The sequence below is a fragment of the Tachypleus tridentatus genome, chromosome 11 (genome assembly GCF_004210375.1).
Source record: "Tachypleus tridentatus isolate NWPU-2018 chromosome 11, ASM421037v1, whole genome shotgun sequence".
Classification (NCBI taxonomy): Eukaryota; Metazoa; Arthropoda; class Merostomata; order Xiphosura; family Limulidae; genus Tachypleus; species Tachypleus tridentatus.
This window is the reverse complement of record NC_134835.1, coordinates 32,616,665-32,642,912: the sequence shown is the minus strand read 5'-3', so window position 1 is coordinate 32,642,912 and position 26,248 is coordinate 32,616,665. Positions and strand designations below refer to the sequence as shown.

At 33.2% G+C, this 26,248-nt stretch overlaps 2 protein-coding genes across 6 annotated transcripts in view; one reads left to right on the top strand and one right to left on the bottom strand.

The window, feature by feature from the left end:
* LOC143231885 (RNA-binding protein, mRNA-processing factor 2a-like) overlaps positions 1–26,248 on the top strand; it is a 442,935-nt gene that overhangs the window by 224,817 nt on the left and 191,870 nt on the right. The gene's annotated exons all lie outside the window — the stretch shown is intronic.
* Positions 2,160–26,248, bottom strand: part of LOC143231462 (uncharacterized) — a 29,314-nt gene continuing 5,225 nt past the window's right edge. Inside the window, exons 2-3 of the mRNA XM_076465998.1 lie at positions 5,367–5,447; positions 2,160–2,508 (exon numbers count right to left, since the gene is read on the bottom strand). Of these exons, the coding sequence (XP_076322113.1) occupies positions 5,375–5,447 (73 nt within the window). The 3' untranslated portion in view covers positions 2,160–2,508; positions 5,367–5,374. The remainder of the gene's footprint in view (positions 2,509–5,366; positions 5,448–26,248) is intronic.

The following is a 26,248-nucleotide window of genomic DNA, read 5'->3' as shown; positions in this document are numbered from 1 at the left end:
TGTAAGACAGCGAATTTGTCAGTTCGAATGTTTAATTATTGAAATATCTTACGTTTAAAACAAAATTTGGTGTGTGTAGTTTGTTGAAAGAAAATCATTTATTTAGAAGTCTGTATTAGCATTTTAGCTTCCTTTATAACATCTTCAAAGTGCGCTACATCTGACAAGTTATGATAAAAAATTGAAAGAAAAATGGACCTTTGTTTAAGAAAAAAATGTTTAATATTCTTGTTGAATATTTTACAGAAATATTCCTTTCACTGGTTAACTTTGCATCTAATAAAAGTAGTGCAATGCTCGAATTTAGTTTTTTAATCTACATAATTAAAGTGTGACGTGAACTTGGATAGCTTTCTAAGCCTAATTGAACTATACAAAAATGAAACTGAGAGTAGGGAAATACGAACGAAGACATTATATGCGTATGGAAGGAGTTTGTAGATCGTACTACTATGCATTGCATATGTAAATGTGCAAATGTAAATGTGTTCAGGAAACAGATTTGTCATCCCTCACCTTTCACACGGCAATGTTTATGTGTTGAGATTTTGAGTCTGTTCCTTCATTTGCTTATAGACGCTTAGGGTACTAGTGGCGTCACCCTGTTCAGGTTTTGGAAGGGTCGCTAGGTTTGGTGTCTCTTACCAGATACATCAATCGTTTTCTCATTTTTGATCAGACCGTTCAGTTAAATATTTTTTATTTTGTATTAGAGGTATTTGGTAGGTATCACGTGTTTGTGAAAAATAGGTTTTAATATAAAAACTAAACGATTTTCATCCAGAGATTTTTGCTCTGATATTTGTACAGTCGATCCAATCTAGATATCAAGGTTTTTACGTGAGATCATTTTCGGTTATTCAATTTTTTTACTAAGTTATTTTTCTTTCCTCCTAATGTTGCTTATATATCATCATGTTGCACGATTATGAAACACCATATTCTCCTTGTAATATGAAAATAACATGCTCCAAGGAGGTCCTGCCATCTATCGATAGCCAATGCATTCTTCGGATAAGACACATTTAAAAGTGCATGTGGAAAACATTTATAACGTTTCAAAATAAGTGCCATTCAGAATATATTAAACATAACAAAACAGAAATATAAGATCAGGCCTAATGACAACTGAGAAAAACAACAACATGTAATTACACTCGTTACTGTTTCAGACTAAAATTACTCCAAACCGACATATAATAAAACCAAAATATACCAGTATAAAATCAGGCCTAATAGCAATTGAGAAAAAAAAAATGTAATTACACTCGCTACTGTTTCAGACTAAAGTTACTTCCAACCGATCTATGTGGTTGTTATTGTGAATATTGAATCTCATAGGAACTAATGTATGTTTGTGTTTATTGGCTGTGCAGAGTATACTCCACTAACTCTATTTGAAATTCTAAACTTTATATCTTAAGGATGTTGTCACAACATATATTTTTCGTGATTACTGTTCTTTTGGAATATCAGTTTGTTGGATAAATCAAAGTGAGGTAACTTACTAACAAACATCTTATATGTAGATATTGATTTTGAGTAGGGCTAATAAAACCAAAATCACTTGATAATTTCTTATAAATGTGCGCAAGGACAATTTAGTAATATTCATACGCTTTCTTTTCCGCGCACGAAACTACTTTTTCAATATTTTATTCTTCTAGTTTAAACTGCCTTTTGTTCCTTTACTTCTCAATAGATGACAGCACTCAACAATTATCCATTGCAATTAAACTTGCACATGCAGTCAAAAATCGCTACAGATATTGAACGTGAAAGATTTCTAGACAGATACAGTGAGCTACTGAAGACCTCTTCTACTTCTATAATTATTCTATATTTCCGACAAAATTCAAAATCATGTAACACCTGGCTATGATTTTCTGTGCTAATATTTATAGACATGATTTTAGTTGGAAGTAATTTTTAAAATACAAATGTGTTAGTGATTGTATCAAAACAGCTAACATTTCTGTGGATGCTCTTTAGTTTTAGGATTTGAAAGTTCATACACATGTTGGTTACAACCGAGAGAATCGTTTTTCAGCTTAAACACATAAATTTCTTAACAAATAAACCGCACGATAAATAAATTTATTTCAAATTGAAATATTTTACACAGAAACGGAGCAAAGGATATCGGACATTTTGTTTAAAGTACATCCCAAAACAAATTTAGCAGATAGTAAAAAAAAACAACCTTGTTTAATAGCTCTATACTGGTGGTTTTAAATTGTTTAAGTTTTATTAAATTGTTTTCACGAGTTCCAGTATAGTTTTTAATGTATTTTTATTTCTAATAAGTTGGTGTATATTTAAGAACGTAAAAATTCAATATATTCTTATTATGATTAAAATTATTGTACTGATTTTCATGATATTCATATATATAGATATGGAAATATTTATATAATGTAATTTTGGTTGTCATCTTAAAGCAAAATTGAGAATGTTCACTTTTGACTGGTTTTTCTTCTCCGAGTTCCAAGTTATCTCTTCTTTATTCTGTAAGCAAGAAGAAACAAACAACACGTTTTACTCAGTATATTCAATAAGTTAAATAGCATATGAAAACAATATTTGGTGAATCAATAGCCAATTTAATGTAAACGAGCACAGTTGTTAAGCAGCAAGTCCCTGTTTACCTTTTCTTTCGTCGGTGGCCTAGGGTGGGTTATCTGTTTATTAGAGAATTGAATCAGATCAATTAATACTCAATTTCAAAATCTACCTTCAGTTTCATTATACTAGACCTTTATCATAATTATGACAAAGATGTATAATAATAACTAATGTTTACAATTACATAATCACATTAATCGAATCAAATGTGTATAATATCGGCTCGCTTTCACACACAATTTTTGGCTGTACCGCTATCTAGTGGTGACATTTAGTTATATTTTTCAAGATAAAATATATACGTAGCTACGTAGGTCAGGTTCAGAACATTTATTGTTATTTTACGTTTGTATAAATGTTCAACTTTAATTTCATCTTCTATAGAACACAGAACAAAATAATTTTGGTGTCGTTGAAATGGTCGTCAAAATTTGTATAACATGATATTTGCTTATCGTGTTTTTAGAATTTCTACTAGAAATATGTTTAGTAATTATTTTCTAAGAAATTTTACATGAAGAGAGAGACATTGAACAGACACTATGTTGGTAAGTAAAAGCGTTGCAGATCATACAAAAGTATTTGATGGTAAAATTTGTCGAATTAGTACGATAGATGACACTACTTTATTAACTTGCGAATATGCTGACTGTTTTTATAATCCACTGTGACATCAGCAAAATAGGAAATATGGTTGACAGAAAAGAACATATGAAACAGACATAGAACATGAATTTAAAATCCATTGTTAATTGTTACTACTGTGATACTAGGAGTATTAGAAATAAAACAGATGAGTTCAAAGCAGTTGTGGAAAGCGAGGAATTTCATATGATGGTTATCATTGATACTTGGTTCGAATTGAACAATTTTGATGAGAAAAGATTTGGGGCAACATCTGTAGAAATACTTAAAACGAGACAAAGGATATTATTGTTTCACTTGTAACGCCTCATTTATTGTACTGTGACAAGATTCGGAAGCTCCTTACTTAAGAAAGACGTTGAATTGTTGTTTGAGAAGACAGGGAGAAGAACCGTTAGGATGATATTTGGGAAGATGGGACTGTCCTATGAGGAGAGACTAAAATCTCTAAACTTGTTTTCTCTGAAGAAGAGAAGAAACAGAGATGATTTGATTGAGATGATGAAGATTATTAAAGGTATTTATAATATAGATTCATCAATCTTTGGTTTGTTTATCATTAAATTTCGCGCAAAGCTACACGAGGACTATCTGCGTTAGTATTCCCTAATTTAGCAGTGTAAAACTAGAGGGAAGGCAACTAGTCATCACCATCCACCGCCAACTCTTGGGCTACTCTTCTACCAACGAATAGTGGGATTGACCGTCACATTATAACGCCCCCACGACTGAAAGGGCGAGAATGTTTGGTGCGAAAGGAGTTCAAACCCGCGACCCTCAGATTACGAGTCAAACGCCTTAACCCACCTGGCCATGCTGGGGCCTCTTAAGAATGAAAACAGAAATAACCAATGAGTTTAATCTTAACTTACGCAAAGCTGAAATAACAAAAATTACTAACCCGAAACAATTTTTGAGTAGGGAATACCGATAGACGACAGAGGGAGAAAATGGAGCTAAGCCTAATTATTTCATTATTGTATCAAGTTTTTTTTCAGAAATGGTATATTTAATTTTTATTCCTTTTTTTAGATAAAAAGTACTATTTGTACACACTCTTACACCCTCTTTTTTAGGTAACTAAGTGTTTTGACTACTTTAGCCAATAACAAACTCAGTCTATAATATATAACACAGAAATACATTAATTATGTTTTATTTTAACGACGCCCCCCTTAAGTACAGCGGTACGGATTTACAACGCTAAAGTCAGGGGTTCGATTCCCCACGGTGTGATTAGCAGATAACCCGATGTGGCTTTGCTATAAGAAAAACTATAAGAACCCACATGCTAGTGCCTAGGTACAGACAAGGTATAATACCAATATAATAATTTGCATAGAGAAATGGGTTATCAAAAATTAACTCCCTAACAATTACATGTAATTATATACACAGATTTAGAATATGAGTGAAATATACGTTGTGTATAGTTATAGTACTTACCTTTTTGTAAGCTTTTTAATTTTTGTTTTTATTGTGTAAATTTATTCGCAATACCGATATTTACAAGTATTAACGAAAGGTGACAGCACTTGCTAACATATCTTGTCTCTTAACAAATTTGCTTGAATGGTTAACAATGTCGTTAAAAGCTTTTAAAACCGTAAGTCAGCAACAATTGCTTGTCATTCCTTGCGATGTAATAAACACAAGTGGTATTTAAGTTTCTTTACAGATAAATAACACTTCAAGTAAACATTTAAATGATAAACAACAACAAATAATTAAGTAAACTTAATAATAAATAAGATAAAAAAAATGTTTCACCGTAAATCAACACAATAGATTCTCTCTATACTCTGTCGATTTGCGTGAATCGAACCCCATATTTTATGGTTCTACGTACTTAAAGTTACGGCTGACTCATCTAAAGTCTAAAACTAACGATAAATAACGTAGAAATAAATACTAAAATATCAGAAAACAACTTATAAAAATAATTGAATATATTATATATATATATAATATATAATGCTCCAAAGTTAATTTATTTTTATTAAGCTCACACCTGTTTTATGTCAATTATATAAAAAGTCTCAAATTTAAACAAAAAAAAAACACAAAAAATTATACTCAGAAGAATTCTCACTTACCCACGATCTTACTGCTGTTCCAAATTTTTCTTCAGAAGATCTCTTAACCTGAAACGGGCGTGTAGCTCCCGAAAGAGTCCCCTATATTCAGTAAAATGAACTACTTCAGTATGGCATATTCTTTATGGGATTGTTAAAAAGAACATACCAACATAACCAATCCAAAATACATGTATTTTTAGATCCAACCCAGATGTATAATACATTGTTTGAGTTACATTTATTGCAAATGTGAAAAAGGAAAAGAGAGAAATTATATTTTATTATTTGTTTCAGAGCAAGGTAGCGTTACGTTAGCTGCTATGTCCACCGCAGGGAATCGACCCCTGCCGAGCCCAGAGTATGTCGTGCCCTAATTATAATGCCCAGGCTGTTCACCTGCTAATAATAGTTATTAGAAAATCGCATGAAAGATTTAGTTTGTTCTACTAAAAGTATTGTGAAATAATTTTAAGACTGACTCACAGTCTGCGGGTAGCAGATTCGAATGTGATCGTCAGCTGTGCGGAAGTTATAGTGATCGGTCAATTCCACTAATCGAAATCATGTATGGCCACGTGGTTACAGCTCTCGACTGTTAATCATGGTTTCGAATCCCTCGCCACACCAAACATGCTCGCCCTTTCAGCCGTGGGGGCGTTATAATTTACGGTCAATCCCACTATTTGTTGGTAAAAGAGTAGCCCAAAAGTCAGCGGTTGGTGGTGATGACTAGCTGCCTTTCATCTACTCTCATACTGCTAAATTAGGGACGGCTAACGCAGATAGCCTTCATGTAGCTTTGCACGAAATAAAAAGTGCAAATAAATCAAGAAATTAATTGGAGTAGTCCAAGTGTTGGCGGTCAGTGGTGTTAACCAGCTGTATTCCTTCTAGGCTATCACCTTTAAATTATAGATGCATAACGCAGATGGCCCTCTTGCGGCTATGTGTAAAATTCTACAAAACAAATACCGTAAGACATTTCTTGTAATCGTTATTAGCGAAAGTGCAACAAGTTTCATACGATGACATAGTTGACATACATGTAGTTGAAAAGCGTGTTTATTGTGGTTTATTTACTTACTAGTATCGTGTCATTACATTGGTTTGGTGTTTTCTAGTAACTTAAACCTTGTCATGACTGGTTGCGAGTCTTCTAATACGTTGCAGGGTATCATGGCTATGATTTTACCTGTTCTAACAAATTTTCTTGCGCCATGATCACGGTATACATGTTGTAACAAGGTTTATCGTGCCATGACTGTGGTTATATGTGTTGTAACAAAGATTAACTTGTTATGTAAGTTCTAACAAGTTTCCTCGTGTCATGACTATGGTTGTATATGTTCTAGCAAGTTTCCTGTTGTCATGATTATGGTTGTATATGTTCTAGCAAGTTTCCTCGTGCCATGACTATGGTTGTATATGTTCTAACAAGTTTCCTCTCGTCATGATTATGGTTTTATATCTTCTAACAAGTTTCCTCTTGTCATGATTATGGTTGTATATGTTCTAACAAGTTTCTTCGCGTCATGACTATGGTTGTATATGTTCTAACAAGTTTTCTCGTGCCATGACTATGGTTGTATATGTTCTAACAAGTTTCCTCGTGCCATGACTATGGTTGTATATGTTCTAACAAGTTTTCTCGTGCCATGACTATGGTTGTATATGTTCTAACAAGTTTTCTCGTGCCATGACTATGGTTGTATATGTTCTAGCAAGTTTCCTCGTGCCATGACTATGGTTGTATATGTTCTAGCAAGTTTCCTCGTGCCATGACTATGGTTGTATATGTTCTAACAAGTTTTTTCTCGTCATGACTATGGTTGTATATGTTCCAACAAGTTTCCTCTCGTCATGACTATGGTTGTATATGTTCTAACAAGTTTCCTCATGCCATGATTATGGTTGTATATGTTCTAACAAGTTTCCTCGTGCCATGACTATGTTTGTATATGTTCTAGCAAGTTTCCTCTCGTCATGACTATGGTTGTATATGTTCTAACAAGTTTCCTCTCGTCATGACTATGGTTGTATATGTTCTAACAAGTTTCCTCGTGTCATGACTATGGTTGTATATGTTCTAACAAGTTTCCTCGTGCCATGACTATGGTTGTATATGTTCTAACAAGTTTCCTCGCGTCATGATTATGGTTGTATATGTTCTAACAAGTTTCTTCGCGTCATGACTATGGTTGTATATGTTCCAACAAGTTTTCTCGTGCCATGACTATGGTTGTATATGTTCTAACACGTTTCCTCGTGCCATGACTATGGTTGTATATGTTCTAACAAATTTCCTCTCGTCATGACTATGGTTGTATATGTTCTAACAAGTTTTCTCGTGCCATGACTATGGTTGTATATGTTCTAACAAGTTTTCTCGTGCCATGACTATGGTTGTATATGTTCTAACAAGTTTCCTCGTGCCATGACTATGGTTGTATATGTTCTAACAAGTTTCCTCGTGCCATGACTATGGTTGTATATGTTCTAACAAGTTTCCTCATGCCATGATTATGGTTGTATATGTTCTAACAAGTTTCCTGTTGCCATGACTATGGTTGTATATGTTCTAACAAGTTTCCTCTCGTCATGATTATGGTTGTATATGTTCTAACAAGTTTCTTCGCGTCATGACTATGGTTGTATATGTTCTAACAAGTTTTCTCGTGCCATGACTATGGTTGTATGTGTTCTAACAAGTTTTCTCGTGCCATGACTATGGTTGTATATGTTCTAGCAAGTTTCCTCGTGCCATGACTATGGTTGTATATGTTCTAGCAAGTTTCCTCGTGCCATGACTATGGTTGTATATGTTCTAACAAGTTTCCTCATGCCATGATTATGGTTGTATATGTTCTAACAAGTTTCCTGTTGCCATGACTATGGTTGTATATGTTCTAACAAGTTTCCTCTCGTCATGATTATGGTTGTATATGTTCTAACAAGTTTCTTCGCGTCATGACTATGGTTGTATATGTTCTAACAAGTTTTCTCGTGCCATGACTATGGTTGTATGTGTTCTAACAAGTTTCCTCATGCCATGATTATGGTTGTATATGTTCTAACAAGTTTTTTCTCGTCATGACTATGGTTGTATATGTTCCAACAAGTTTCCTCTCGTCATGACTATGGTTGTATATGTTCTAACAAGTTTCCTCATGCCATGATTATGGTTGTATATGTTCTAACAAGTTTCCTCGTGCCATGACTATGTTTGTATATGTTCTAGCAAGTTTCCTCTCGTCATGACTATGGTTGTATATGTTCTAACAAGTTTCCTCTCGTCATGACTATGGTTGTATATGTTCTAACAAGTTTCCTCGTGTCATGACTATGGTTGTATATGTTCTAACAAGTTTCCTCGTGCCATGACTATGGTTGTATATGTTCTAACAAGTTTCCTCGCGTCATGATTATGGTTGTATATGTTCTAACAAGTTTCTTCGCGTCATGACTATGGTTGTATATGTTCCAACAAGTTTTCTCGTGCCATGACTATGGTTGCATATGTTCTAACACGTTTCCTCGTGCCATGACTATGGTTGTATATGTTCTAACAAATTTCCTCTCGTCATGACTATGGTTGTATATGTTCTAACAAGTTTTCTCGTGCCATGACTATGGTTGTATATGTTCTAACAAGTTTTCTCGTGCCATGACTATGGTTGTATATGTTCTAGCAAGTTTCCTCGTGCCATGACTATGGTTGTATATGTTCTAGCAAGTTTCCTCGTGCCATGACTATGGTTGTATATGTTCTAACAAGTTTCCTCATGCCATGATTATGGTTGTATATGTTCTAACAAGTTTCCTGTTGCCATGACTATGGTTGTATATGTTCTAACAAGTTTCCTCTCGTCATGATTATGGTTGTATATGTTCTAACAAGTTTCTTCGCGTCATGACTATGGTTGTATATGTTCTAACAAGTTTTCTCGTGCCATGACTATGGTTGTATGTGTTCTAACAAGTTTTCTCGTGCCATGACTATGGTTGTATATGTTCTAGGAAGTTTCCTCGTGCCATGACTATGGTTGTATATGTTCTAGCAAGTTTCCTCGTGCCATGACTATGGTTGTATATGTTCTAACAAGTTTCCTCATGCCATGATTATGGTTGTATATGTTCTAACAAGTTTCCTGTTGCCATGACTATGGTTGTATATGTTCTAACAAGTTTCCTCTCGTCATGATTATGGTTGTATATGTTCTAACAAGTTTCTTCGCGTCATGACTATGGTTGTATATGTTCTAACAAGTTTTCTCGTGCCATGACTATGGTTGTATGTGTTCTAACAAGTTTCCTCATGCCATGATTATGGTTGTATATGTTCTAACAAGTTTCCTGTTGCCATGACTATGGTTGTATATGTTCTAACAAGTTTCCTCTCGTCATGATTATGGTTGTATATGTTCTAACAGGTTTCTTCGTGCCATGATTATGGTTGTATATGTTCTAACAAGTTTTCTCTCGTCATGATTATGGTTGTATATGTTCTAACAGGTTTCTTCGTGCCATGACTATGGTTGTATATGTTCTAACAAGTTTCCTTGCGTCATGATTATGGTTGTATATGTTCTAACAAGTTTCCTCTCGTCATGATTATGGTTGTATATGTTCTAAGAAGTTTCCTCGCGTCATGATTATGGTTGTATATGTTCTAACAGGTTTCTTCGTACTATGACTGTGGTTATATATGTTCTAACAAGTTTCCTGTTGCCATGACTATGGTTGTATATGTTCTAACAAGTTTCCTCATGCCATGACTATGGTTGTATATGTTCTAACAAGTTTCCTCTCGTCATGACTATGGTTGTATATGTTCTAACAGGTTTCTTCGTACTATGACTATGGTTATATATGTTCTAACAAGTTTCCTCATGCCATGACTATGGTTGTATATGTTCTAATAAGTTTCCTCATGCCATGACTATGGTTGTATATGTTCTAACAAGTTTCCTCTCGTCATGATTATGGTTGTATATGTTCTAACAGGTTTCTTCGTGCCATGACTATGGTTGTATATGTTCTAACAGGTTTCTTCGTACTATGACTATGGTTGTATATGTTCTAACAAGTTTCCTCGCGTCATGGTTATGGTTGTATATGTTCTAACAAGTTTCCTCGCGTCATGATTATGGTTGTATATGTTCTAACAGGTTTCTTCGTACTATGACTATGGTTATATATGTTCTAACAAGTTTCCTGTTGCCCTGAGTATGGTTGTATATGTTCTAACAAGTTTCCTCGCGTCATGATTATGGTTGTTTATGTTCTAACAGGTTTCTTCGTACTATGACTATGGTTGTATATGTTCTAACAAGTTTCCTCTCGTCATGATTATGGTTGTATATGTTCTAACAAGTTTCCTCTCGTCATGATTATGGTTGTATATGTTCTAACAAGTTTCCTCTCGTCATGATTATGGTTGTATATGTTCTAACAAGTTTCCTCGTGCCATGAGTATGGTTGTATATGTTCTAACAAGTTTCCTCGTGCCATGACTGTTTTTTATCTTCTGATATTTTGATAATAAATAGAATGTAAGACATTTTCTAAGTTTTAATCAAACTGATGCTCATGTAACTATCAATACGGTTAGTCTAATAAATAATTCAATAATCATTATCCAACACCTCAGAAGTACTAAATTATTGGGCGATAATCGTTAGGTAATTTTTCACAGCTGCAAAATATAGGCGTTTGAAAGATACAAGTTACCTCCTAATTCCGTATGATTTGTTATTGACAATAGAAGTAATTGTAGTTGACTACAGACACTAGTAATTGTATTTAACTCACACAATATACCCTATAAGAGGCTTGGTACTGTGATGCAAAACCATGTGAGAAAATGGAGTTTTATAATTTAGATAACTTACTTCAATCACAATCAATGGGAATTTTTCATTACTGTAAGTGGGTAGTTAAATTATTTTGATTTATAGATTCTGCACTGGAAAAAATATGTTAATAGTGTGTTATTTAAAACATTTTAAGCTCAGCTAATCACCAGCGTATTAGTTCATTATATAAATTTAAGGGGATTTTTTAAAATAGTAACTCATCCGTTAGTTGGTTGTTTTTTCCTATTCTTTTCTAAGATTTCTCCGAATTATAGTTTCTTCCTTTGTTTCTTCATACATAATGAAAGTACTTCATTCAGCTTAGGCCCGACACGGCCAGGCGGTTAAGTCACTTGTATCGTAGTCTGAGGGGCGTTATAAATCAACAGTCAATCCCACTATTCGTTGGTTAAAGAGTAGTCCAAGAGATGGCGGTAGGTAGCGGTGACTAGCTGTCTTCCCTCTAGTCTTACACTGCTGAATTAGTGACAGGCTAGCCCAGATGGCTTTGTGTAGCTTTGGGCGAAATTCAAGAAATAAACAAGCATTCAACTTAAAAATTTGTGATTAACTTTTGATAACCAATTAAAGGTACTTAATATATTGAAAGGTGGACAAGAAGTGTTTTCAGTGAAAATCGACTTGCTACACATTTAATATTCAACAGTTGAACATGGAGAGCTGGACATTGTCCATTGTCTGGACAATCGACATTGCAATTCTCCGTTTGAGACAAACGTGTGTCTCAGGGTGATTTTTTGTACCTTACTTTACAATAGAGAGGACAAATATTTCCTCTCACAGTAAATTCTTTCAAGAAAACTGGACAGTGTGTTGTTTACTAGTCTTTAACACTAAATGGGATATTATCAACCTACACAGCAACGCATTTGTCCGTCGCATTTCTCCTGAACCCAATGAACAAAAATAAACACAACGTGATCAAATTAAGGCCTAAAGATTGAATTATATATAATAACTAGATTAAATATAAGCAAATTAAATTATTATTTTGCATATATAATTACAGAAGGCAAAACAATTACCGGGCATCCTATAAAATTATTATCCCAGATTAGTGGATTAGTGAAACAATGGAGACTTATAACGGTTAAAGTATGGCTTGGTTATGATAGACAGTTCATATAATTAGCTTGTTCAAATTTTATGTCTCACCATAAGGCGCAATATTATACTTGCAACCTACTATATTTGAATCTTACGTTTACTAACTAAGTACCATACCAGAATTAAAACAAAACAGAATCGATATGTTTGTCCATGTCACAAAACGTATGCCTTAAATCATAGCACACTTTAAAATAAGTTAGTTCATTTATTTTATGTAAAATTAATTACAATTATTTAGTAGTTTTACATGAAGGATTACAGTAACACCGAGTTAGTAGTTTTACATGAAGGATTACAGTAACACCGAGTTAGTAGTTTTACATGAAGGATTACAATAACACTGAGTTAGTAGTTTTACATGAAGTATTACAGTAACACTGCGTTAGTAGTTTTACATGAAGGATTACAGTAACACTGAGTTAGTAGTTTTACATGAAGGATTACAGTAACACTGAGTTAGTAGTTTTACATGAAGGATTACAGTAACACAGTGTTAGTAGTTTTACATGAAGGATTACAGTAACACAGTGTTAGTAGCTTTACATGAAGGATTACAGTAACACAGTGTTAGTAGCTTTACATGAAGGATTACAGTAACACCGAGTTAGTAGTTTTACATGAAGGATTATAGTAACACAGAGTTAGTAGTTTTACATGAAGGATTACAGTAACACAGAGTTAGTAGTTTTACATAAAGGATGACAGTAACGCTGAGTTAGTAGCTTTACATGAAGGATTACAGTAACACTGAGTTAGTAGTTTTACATGAAGGATTACAGTAACACTGAGTTAGTAGTTTTACATGAAGGATTACAGTAACACAGTATTAGTAGTTTTACATGAAGGATTACAGTAACACCGAGTTAGTGGGAGGGCTAGCGCAGATAGCTCTCGTGTAGCTTTGCGCGAAATTCAAAACAAACAAAAACATTCAGATTTATGAATGAACTAATTGAGGCTTTTACAAATTAATTAACAAATTGATAAATTAAATTACAAATAAATTACACAAGCAAAGAAAATGTGTCTTGACGACCCATCTAAAGTTTATTACTTACCCAGTTTATTGTTTAAAAATGAATATTTTCTTAAAGTAGACCCCGTTTGTTTGTTTTTTACCCACACAACTACATGAATTGTATTGTTTTTGAGAGTGAGGTGAAACAAACACGGAAATGAATTTTTGAAGTTCATCATAATCATATTACAGAATTTAATTTATAAACAAGTAAAAGAAATGATAGCGTGCACTTCTTGCTAAGCGAATAACACGATATCCAATGAGCATTACATTGCGTGATTCGCAACGTACGTGTTTGCTTTTTCCATCAATGTTAGAACGTTTCGTATTGTTTTTGATAAATCTCAAGTGTGGATGATTAGATTCGTGAAGGATAAGATCTAAAATAGAAACTATGTTAATGTTTATTACACTTGTAACATTCAATATAATTAGGCCTAATGATCGGTTCTTATTTCCTGTATTTACCTACGAAAGTACAAATGTTCGCTCTGATAAGCTATGCTTATTTGTCGTGTAAACTGATCGAATTGTAAATGTGAAATGTAATAGTTACAAATATACACTTTACTACAATCAAAGGCAAACGATAATATTTTTATATTTTCTTAATAGTGTATACAAATGCATTATTCAACACGGAGGAAAAGACTGCTAGAATTTGATTTAAAATGGGTTAAAGAAATGCTTTGAAGCTACTTTTAGCCCATATAAGTTTGTCGTCATATTTACTAATATGTCTATATTATATAGTGTTTTCGCTTTGATGGATTAGATAATATTCTATTAGTAGTTTAACTGTTAAATTAGATATTCGTTACAGAAAAATAATACTCATTTAAAAAAAAAAACAACCGACAACGAATCGTTTTACATCGCTATGAATGCCAAGTATGTCTCTAATATAAGCAGCTTAATAAAAGGCTTAAGTTATTTCTGCGTCCGTACTGGTTGAGTGGCTAATCAAATACTCGAATGAATGCTGCTACTTTATCATTATTCTGTTTATGGATGAACCAAAAGCTCTTGAAATATCCTCTTAATCTCTTAATCATTAAACAACTGATAAAACGACACAAGTAGAATTAATTTGAAATTTCATCAAAACTGGATTAGCTGAGACTAAATATGTAATAAATGTGGATAATTAAACAGTAGCACAGGTTTAGAGGCTATTTTTTTCCTTTTATTCTCCTGTATAGATTCAACTCCCTTTCACGTATGCTTTTACTGGTTTTTAAATCGATTGCGACAGAAATATTAGTGTAAACACGTTTAAATTTCAGGTTCCAACAGGATTAGAAGATGAAAACTTTAAATGTAGGACACCCTAAAAATACAAGTTTTATCACACGATCTACCTGTTTGGCACATATTTACCACATCCAATACTTGTCACGGTAATTTCTACGGTTTATCTCGTTCTAACCAAAAAGTTTTTTTTCATGTAATTTAAGTTTCTTTAAACGTATATCATCGTGAACCTATTTAACTGACACATAATTAAATGTCTCCTTAACAATGTTTGACAGAGTGATCCAATGGTGAGCGTGCCAGAATGTGGATTTGAGGATTCAAACTCGAGTTCATTTACAACAGAAATACTAGATTGTCCAGAAATAAATGTTGGTATTCTCACGATGACATTTAAAAGCTGAATATTGAGTAACTTATCGTTGATTGGTTGATGCAATCTAATGTTTGTCCCTTACAAGATGTCATAATTACTTGCTGTTTCAACTCTACTCAGAGTAAGTTTTACAACCCTCAAGGCAGCATGGACAAGAAGGACTTTCGTCTGATTTTCCTCTACGACTTCAAACTTGGATGTAAAGCTGCCGACACTACAGGAACAAGAACCAGGCGTTTGGCCATGGATCTGTTACTGAACGTACAGTTCAGCGTTGGTTCCAAAGGTTTCGATATGGAGATGAAAGTCTTGAAGACCCTGAAGGTCATGGAAGGAAGCCATCTTTAGATAAAAACACATTAAGGGAAGTAGATGAGACAGACCCTCGCATAACAGTACATGAGCTTGCAGAAAAGCTAGGCATAAGCAAATCAAGCATTGTCAACCACCTGAGTGCGATTCGAAAGATGAAAATATTGGATAAGTGGGTCCTGCTAGAGCTGATTGAAGATCAACAAAATTGGCTTTATGAGACCTGTCAAGGATGACGCTCCAAAAATTGAATGAATTGGGAATAGAGGTTCTGACTCATCCACCTTATTCACCAGACATTTCCTCTACAGATTTTCATTTCTTCAAGCACTTTGACAACTTTTTGAATGATAAACACTTTCAAAACCAGGCAGCTGCAGAAGAAGCTTTCAGGGAGTTCAGTGACTATAGAAACTGATTTCTACAGCAGGGACATAAACAGTATCATTACACGTTGGTACAAAGTGTGTTGAAGCAAATGGTGCTTACTTTGATTAAAGCATGTCTTACAACACTGGTTTATACTTTTTTAAACTTCGCATCTCAAAAACGACATTTATTTCTGAACAACTTACTAACAATAATCATTGTAATTCCAGTCTATTTAAATACAACCTACTAACAATAATCATTGTAATTCCAGTCTATTTAAATACAACCTACTAACAATAATCATTGTAATTCCAGTCTATTTAAATACAACCTACTAACAATAATCATTGTAATTCCAGTCTATTTAAGTGCAACCTACTAACAATAATCATTGTAATTCCAGTCTATTTAAGTACAACCTACTAACAATAATCATTGTAATTCCAGTCTATTTAAGTGCAACCTACTAACAATAATCATTGTAATTCCAGTCTATTTAAATACAACCTACTAACAATAATCATTGTAATTCCAGTCTATTTAAATACAACCTACTAACAATAATCATTGTAATTACAGTCTATTTAAAAACAACCTACTAACAATAATCATTGTAATTCCAGTCTATTTAAGTGCAACCTACTAACAATAATCATTGTAATTCCAGTCTATTTAAATACAACCTACTAACAATAATCATTGTAATTCCAGTCTATTTAAATACAACCTACTAACAATAATCATTGTAATTCCAGTCTATTTAAGTGCAACCTACTAACAATAATCATTGTAATTCCAGTCTATTTAAGTGCAACCTACTAACAATAATCATTGTAATTCCAGTCTATTTAAGTACAACCTACTAACAATAATCATTGTAATTCCAGTCTATTTAAGTACAACCTACTAACAATAATTATTGTAATTCCAGTCTATTTATGTACAACCTACTAACAATAATTACTGTAATTTCAGTCTATTTAAGTACAACCTACTAACAATAATCATTGTAATTCCAGTCTGTTTATGTACAACCTACTAACAATAATCATTGTAATTCCAGTCTATTTAAGTACAACCTACTAACAATAATAATTGTAATTCCAGTCTATTTAAGTACAAATTTCTCATGTTCATTGAATCCTGCCAATCCTGTAAGTTTTGACTTCAAACATATCCATTGTCAATCCAGGATTCTACTTGTTTTAATATCAAAACCAGACATTTCCAATCCCAGCTACTGCGAGACTGATAGCTCAGAGCCACGTCCAATTATAGCTACTTTTGAATTCGAAATGCCAACTTCAGTCGTTAAGAGACTGAAATTCAAAGTTGCTGCCATTCCAAGTTGTACAGAAATAGAAAATTTGAACTACTGGTTATTCTTGACTCGGTAGAAAATTACCAGATGATCAAAAACATGGCGATAAAAGCAAAGCAACACGTGTAATAGGATTTTACAATCAATTAAAATAAAAGACTATACGCTATTGGCTAAACTGCAATACATAAGCTGCAGTAGGTTCCAGGATTAATTAACCATTCAGCGTTTGTTTAACAAGAACACCTCAATAAACAAGTGAAAGACGTAAACTACGTTTTGTTCGTTGTTTGCTCGTAAAGTCAGTTCGTTGTTGTGGAAACATCACATAATTTATAATGATTCTATTTATGGACAGATAATTAATAACAGTGACTTAATAGCAAACAGACGTTTTAATCAAAGGGCATTAACTTTAACTTATTCATCAGCTGCGCAATATTTGAATATTGTAAGACCATAGCAAGTGTTTAATTGGCTGTTAAAGTACTGAACTCTTAGGAGAGAAAAAATGAAGCTTAGATTGTTGGTTCTATTAATTATTAAGCACAAAAATACACAAATAACTTTTCTGCGTTCTGCCTACCACGAGTATCCTAAATCTAGTTTCCAGACGTGTTAGTCCGCAGAAATGCCACTGGGAGGAAGGGGGTAGGAAAGTTAATAGAACACTAATTCTAAGGCCCCGGCATGGCCAGGTGTGTTAAGGTGTTCGACTCGTATTCTGAGGATCGCGAGTTCGAATCCCCGTCTCACCAAACATGCTCGCCCTTTAACCGTTGGGGCGTTATAATGTGACGGTCAATCCCACTATTCGTTGGTAAAAGAGTAGCCCAAGAGTTGGCGGTGAGCGGTGATGACTAGATGCCTTCCCTCTAGTCTTATACTGCTAAATTAGGGACGGCTAGCGCAGATAGCCCTCGTGTAGCTTTGCCCGAAATTCACATTTTAATCCTAACATGAATATTTTTTACAGTGATTGTACGGATACGGATTTTCTTAATTCAGTTTATCGCGTTTTATATAATACAAGTTAGTATGTTCCAACCTGTCTGAAAACATCACCCGACTAGGCCTAAGAAGGATGATATTTTAACTGAATTTTGTAGAACACGAGCACAATGGAAATTGTGAAATAATTCACGAGTTTCAAAGTCCTTTAATTTACCTTAAAACCAGGATTATATGATGAACAGCAAATATGTCAATATTTGAGACACCAAATGTACAATTTGTAGTATGTTTTGAGATGATAATTGAAGTGTAAAAGTTAACGCAAAGAGACGTAACTATTTTATTGTTATTTTTATATAAATATATATTTGTGCGCTCTACGAAACTGTTTTTTAATTTCGCGCAAAGCTACACAAGGGCTATCTGCACTAGTCGTTCCAAATTTAACAGTGTAAGTCTTAAACTTAGGATTAAACTCTTCTGTTAAGCCTAGAAGTGTATGTATTGAATAACTCGTTTCCATTACAGAGAATCCAACATGAGCTATTTAAATATGTTTCTCAACTAAGCAGACATATTATTGATTAATATACACTCTAGACTTACAACATATAAGGACAATCTTAACTGAAACAAAGTCTACGCCCTGAAATTATATACACATAACGAGAACTGATCAAGGTGGTTGCCCTGAATATGTTACAAACGTGACCAAGAAAGTTCATCCGCATACATTAAAAAAACTAGTTAAAGACTGCCTTATCCTCACTAATAAAACAAATATCCTCATCCTCACGCATTATTATCTCCTCTTTATTTCACGCCTCTCCAAACCTTCCCTCAAACAACATTCTCTATAGTATGAAGTATAGGCTAACCGCTAACACAACATTGCCAAATACTTAGTGCTGAAATTAAACTATTTACTTGAAAACCAACCTCTATTCTCTCAATAACTTTGTCAATAGAATAAAAAAACATCAAACATAACCAAGAAGACATCTTAGTATCTTTCGACATAAAATCTCTATTTGTCTCCATATCTGCAGAACAATCTTTAATCTGCCTAAACAACAAACTAAAGTATAATTCTGAAACAGAACACCACATAGAATACTGTTTAAACAACACACCTATTTTACATACTACGACCAATTCCACAAACAAAACAATGGACTAACGATAGCATCTCCCGTTCTTCCTTTAGTTAGTGACTTCTACATACACGATTTGAAATAAAACTTGTTTGGAAATAAATTCACACACACACACAAAATTGTTTGTTTATTTTGAATTTCCCGCAAAGCTACACGAGGGCTATCTGCGCTAGCCGTTCCTAATTTAGCAGTGAAAGACTAGAAGGAAGGTAGCTAGTCATCACCACCCACCATCAAATTTTATGATACTCTTTTACCAAAGAATAGTGGGATTGACCGTCACATTACAACGTCTCCACGCCTGAAAGGGCGAGCATGTTTGGTAAAGGGGATTCGAAGCCGCGACCGTCAGATTACGAGTCAAGTGCCCTAATCACCTGGCCATGCCGGGCACATAAAGAAACCTAAAACCTGGCTAAGATGCGTAAACAATATATTCAGTTCATGGCAATATGGTAAAGATACACTATTTACTTCCATTGAACTCCTTAATTTATTAAGACCCAATATTTCATACATGAAATAGAACCTTCATTTACCTCCATTCTTGGAATGTTAATGTGAAAAAGGAAAACAACCAACTGATGACTAGTGCTTATAGCTGACCTCATTCCGTCACCATTACACCTAGCCATCACCTATCACAAAACATATCCTCCTGCTACACCCACGTAAACCGTGCCATACAACTATACACACAAAAGACTAGCTAACAGAATAGGAACTACCTAAAGAACCTAGCACCATATAGAGATTTCAACCCCAATGTCACAGACAAGGCATTGTTAAACTTAAAACCAGTGACGAATATTACACCAACCTTTCACTTATCAATAACAAAAAAAAAAACAGTGAATTTGTTTCACTTCCTTTTGTTCCGGAAATTACAAACGAAGTTTTTAGACTTTTTTTAATAATTTGGTCCTTGATGTAAAAAGTGTATTCACATAAAATAAATACGTTACTACCTAATGCAAAATAATCGGTATCAAAAGAACAAAAATAGGGCATCTATAGCATCACTTAAGAATGTGGAAAGAAACTAAATAATGTTGTAAAATTTCTGGTAACAAAAATAATATTGTTGTATGACAACGAAATGAATGTTGCTGCACATTTTGTGACAATGAACAAAATATCACACTTGGTTGGAATAAAACACAAAGAATGCCAAGGTCACATGCGTAGATGTGAATTCCAGATATCTGTCCATCAGTATGAGACAGGTCACAAAATACTCTGGAACGAAGTTCCTTCTCGTAGAGTTGAATTACAAACATCTGTCGTAACATATCATCAGTATGAGACAGGTCATAAAATACTCTGGAACGAAGTTCCTTCTCGTGGAGTTGATTTACAAACATCTGTCGTAACATATCATCAGTATGAGACAGGTCATAAAATACTCTGGAACGAAGTTCCTTCTCGTAGAGGTGAAATACAAACACCTTTCCTAACACATTATCACTATGAGAAAGATCATAAAATACTCTGGAACGAAGTTCCTTCTCGTAGAGGTGAATTACAAGCATCTGTCGTAACATATCATCAGTATGAGACAGGTCATAAAATACTCTGGAACGAAGTTCCTTCTCGTGGAGTTGAATTCCAGACATCTGTCCTAACATATCATCAGTATGAGACAGGTCATAAAATACTCTGAAATGAAATTATTCTGATATACCAACGTAGTATTCTAAACTATTTAGAAACGATAGAATTCATCAGTGCTAAAGATCCCTCATTAAATCGTAATAATGATCCCAGTAACAATAGCCGTATTTGGCAAGCTCTATTCACTGTCCACATAACTGACCAGACTTTGCCGTTAACTACATTTGGTCACCAACTGACGTTATGTCTGACTTTCTCAGCTTGGCGTGGCCAGGTGGTTAGGGCACTCAACTCGTAATCTGACAGTCGCGGGTTCGAATCCTCGTCACACCAAATGTGTTCGCCCTTTCAGCTTTAAGGGCGTTATAATGTGACGGTTAATCCTACTATTCGTTGGTAACAGAGTAGCCTAAAATTTTGCGGTGGGTGGCGATGACTTTCCTCTAGCCTCACATTGCAAAATTAGCGACGGCTAGAGTAGATAGCTCTCGTGCAGCTTTGCGCGAAATTCAAAATAAACAAACCGTCTTTCATAATCCTTTCTTTTCTTCATAACGTGATATAAACTGTGTACAGCTTGATACTGGTGATACCTGAAAAAAAGACCTATGTTCATGGTGGAAAGTACAACATGTTTCCACCATGAAAAGAAAATTCCCCTATGCAATAAATTATTGTGTGCCAACCTATTGATAAGTCAATATAAAGTGCTGCCTTCTTCAAGTATTTTTGAAATATTACAAATCAAAATTTATGTCTTTGAGTTATCTGTATTATTGTAACAATTGGTTAAAACCTCTTTATGTCTTTATTATTTATTGTTATTTGTTTTGTATTACAAAAGTGGTCTAATTCTATTACTGTGACTTCTTCCAATGGTGGTCTTCTAAACATTTATTTTGTCTTCAGGCCTAAAAATAGACCAATTAATCTGCGTCGGACGTTTCTCATATCTTTGATAGAGGATGCGAATAAATGAAACAAAACTAACTTGTGAGGTTTCTGAATCTCTTTTAACTGCTCATATTGTCACCCAAATTAATTTAAGTGTGTGAATAATATAATAGCACTATTTAATTCGTTATTTGATATTATACCTGTTTAAGGTTTCTCTAAGTATTACGGATATTTACCCTTTACCTTACACTCTTTAACTTTGACCTTTGTTAGAAAAGAAAACATGTAACATATTTGTAAATCATTAAAAAACTGGTTCCTTGTATGACATCAGATAAAAAAATAGGCCCATTGCCCTGATGTCATTCACACACCAAAATTAATTTAATTTACTATATGGTGCATTAAAAAGCAGACAAACAACAAAATACAACTGTATTTTATTTGGTTTGCTGACCAAATCTATGCTGGTCAGCCTTGAATAAGCGAACCTGCAGTCCACAGCAGAGAGTATGGATACACAGAGAATCCATTAGAACTAAATGTCACACTGAAATAGAAAAAAGTCCATAACATACCTATAAAATTATCCGTACTGACATTTCTATACCTTTGATAGCACATATGAAGCTAACAGTGTATACATGTAGTGTGAGCTTCATGGAACAAGAACAATATGTGCCTTATGCAAAAAATCTAACAATATGGGCCTTATGCAAAAAATCTAACAATATGTGCTTTATACAAATAATCTAACAATATGAGCTTTTTACAAATAATTTAACAATATGAGCTTATAGAAATAATTTAACAATATGAGCTTTATAGAAATAAGCTCACAATATGTGCTTTTTACAAATAATTTAAACATATATGGTTTGTACGAATAATCTAGCATTATGTGCTTTTACAAATAATCTAATATTATGTGCTTTTAACAAATAATTTAACAATATGAGCTTTATAGAAATAATGCAATAATATGAGCTTTATATGAATAACCTAACAGTATCGATTTTTGCAAATAATCTAACATTATGAGCTTTATACAAATAATCTTATAAAATAACGTTTATACAAATAATCTAATAAAATAACGTTTATACAAATTTTATAATTTTATTTGTTACATATATGCTTTGTACGAATAATCTAGCATTATGTGCTTTTACAAATAATCTAATATTATGTGCTTTTAACAAATAATTTAACAATATGAGCTTTATATGAATAACCTAACAGTATCGATTTTTGCAAATAATCTAACATTATGAGCTTTATACAAATAATCTAATAAAATAATGTTTATACAAATAATCTAACATTATGTGATTTTTACAAAAAAAGTTATAAATATGAGAGTTATAGAAATAATCTAATAAATGAGCTTTTTACAAAAAAATCTAATATCATGTGCTTTTTAGAAATAATCTAACAGTATGTGCTTTTCACAAATAACCTAACAATATGATGTTTATACAAATAATCTAATAATATGTGCTTTTTACAAATAATTTAAGAATATGAGGGGTTTAGAAATAATTTAACAGCATGTGCTTTTTACAAATAATCTAACACTATGTGCTTATTATAAAGAATCTAACAATATAAGCTTTTTACTAATAATATATCAAAATGAGCGTTTTACAAATAATCTACCAATATGATCTTTCTACAAATAATTTAACAATGTTTGTTTCAGAAATAATTGCAATAAAAAATTTAACAATTTTAAAAGTAATCTAATAATAAGTGTACATTAACAACATTATAGAAGTAATCTAATAAATGAGCTTTTTACAAATAATTTAATACTATGAGCCTTATTTCATGAGCCTTATAGAAATAATCTAATAATATGAGCCTTATACAGATAACACTATGTAACACAAATTCTGTTTCTGGATAGTATCTGTTATTTCTTAATTACTTATGTTGTAAAAGTACAGAAAAGGACCATTATTCCCTTCAAACTTTGCTTTTGTGACTTGGATAATGAAATTTAGAAATTAACCTATTTTCTTTGTAAAACGGGCAAAGTTGCATATTTTCATTTGCATAAGGTCAGAATGAAACAACATATGAATCAAGATTTACACGTATTTCTACTACAGTGATACAAAAACGAATAGAAATGTTTAGAGGAGAGTAGTTTCTCGAGATTTGAGACTGTAACATAAATTACTCTCACCCCTCAACTAGTCTCCCATCATGTTTTCGTTATACGCTCCTCGGTAGCGGCGTTCAAAGTCCAGAATATCTTGGTGGAAGCGCTCGCCTTGCTCCTCTGAGTATGCTCCCATGTTCTTCTTAAATTTATCAAGATGAACGTCAAGGATATGTTCTTTCAGAAACATCTCGTAGCCCATTTTGCCGTAGTTCCTCAACAGAGCTTCAACCAGTTCCACATAACTTTCAGCCTTGTAATTGCCCAAGAAGCCCCGAACCACTGCGACAAAGCTGCCCCAAGCTTTTTTTCCTTTCTCACTGAGCTTCTTGAGGAATTCTGTGCGCTCCAGGATCTTCTTTATCTGTGGTCCAACGAGGAAATCAGCCTTGACCTTTGCCTCAGACAACTTAGGGAAGAAATCTCGAAGGTACTTGAAGGCTGCAGACTCCTTATCAAGACCTTTGACAAATTGCTTCATAAGACACAATTTTACGTGCAATGGTGGGAACAACACTTTCTGGAGGTCCACTAGTGGCTCACACTTGACATTGTACCTCCCCACAGAGAACTCGGTCCGTTTTGGCCAGTGCTTCTTGTTGTAGTGTCTCTGCTGTCCCAAAGGCACAAATAACAGGGACACTTGGAAAAGCCTCCTTGGAGACCCATCAGGAATGCCACCATTTTGAAGTCTTCGATAACCTCCCAGCCATACTCATCATACTCCAAGGCTTCTAGCAAGGTCTTGATGCTGTTGTATTTCTCTTTGAGGTGCACCGAAAGATATTTATATTTTAAAAGGTCTAAAATTTGTATAATATAAAATCTAACCATTCAAGCAAGCAAAAATTGTCCGTCTTACTTTCTAGAGTTTTTTGTAGTACTCGCAGGTAAAATGAGGTGCTCAGGGTTTGTTTTGATCCCAAAAAGGCATGTCAAAATATGCCTTGTAGGCTTCACAAATTTTAGTAGGTGCTGTTACAGAGTACTTTTCGCTCTTGTCTTGATAAATTGACCACATACATAGCAGAATGCTTGCAGCTTCTTGATACCATCTCTGATAAAATCAGATAGGTCTATGTGTTCACTTAAGTAGCTAAAACTGAACTGAAGTGGTGATTGGTAAGCCCCTGTATATATAGTACAATGGAAAGTTCTAGAAAATTCTTAAAGATTCTTGAAAATTTTCGTAAGTTCTACAACATTCCAGAAAGTTCTAGATTAGAGAAAATTCTCTATCAGCTACTTAACACTGAATTTACATGGAATGTTCTGGAAAATGGGTAAATTTAAAAATTTCATTACCCAGGTCAAAAAAGCAATTTTTCAAGAGAAAAAAAGGTCTTATCAAATCACTTTAAGCATAAGCAATTAGGAACTAACACTTTCTGCCCAGGCACAAGAAAATGAAAAATTTTGTTACAAAGTGTAATCTAACATTATGAGCTTTCTACAAACAGTCCAACAACTTACGCTTTTACAAACAATTTAACAATATGTGATTTTTACAAATAATCTAGCAATATGAGCTTTATACAAAAAATTTACGATAGTACTTTCTACAAATAATCTAACAATAGGAGTTAATATAAATAATCTAACATTATGTGTCATTACACATAATTTAACAATATGAGCTTTATAGAAATAATCTCATGATATGAGCTTCATACAGATAATTTAACATCATGTGCTTTTTTCAAATAACTCACCAATGTTAGCTTTTTAGAGATAACTTAATAATATGAGCTTTATACAAATAATCGAACAATATGAGCTTTATACTAATAATCCAACAATATGAGCTTTATACAAGTAATCTAACACAGGTTCTTTCTACAAATAATGTAACAATATTTATTTTTCACGAATAATTTACAAATACGTGCTTCTTACAAATAATTTAGCAATATGAGCTTTATAGAAGAAATCAGAAATATGAGTTTTATATAAATATTATAACAATATGTGCTATTTACAAACAATCTAACGATATGACCTTTATAAAAATAATCTAATATCATGTGCTTTTTATAAATAATATAACAACATTAGTTTTACAGAAATAATCTAATAATATGTTCTTTTTAAACATAATTTTACAATATGAGCTATATAAAAATAATCTAATAATATGAGGTTTATACAGATAATTTAACATTATGTGCTATTTACAGATAATATAACAACATAACCTTTATAAAATCTTCTAATAAGTGAGCTTTATACAAATAATCTAATACCATGTGCTTTTTATAAATAATATAACAACATTAGCTTTACAGAAATAATCTAACAATATGAGCTTTACACAAATAATCTAACAATATGTTATTTTTATACATAGTTTTACAATATGAGCTATATAAAAATAATCTAATAATATGAGGTTTATACAGATAATCTAACAATATATGCTTCTTACAAATAATCTAACATTATGTGCTATTTACAGATAATGTAACAATA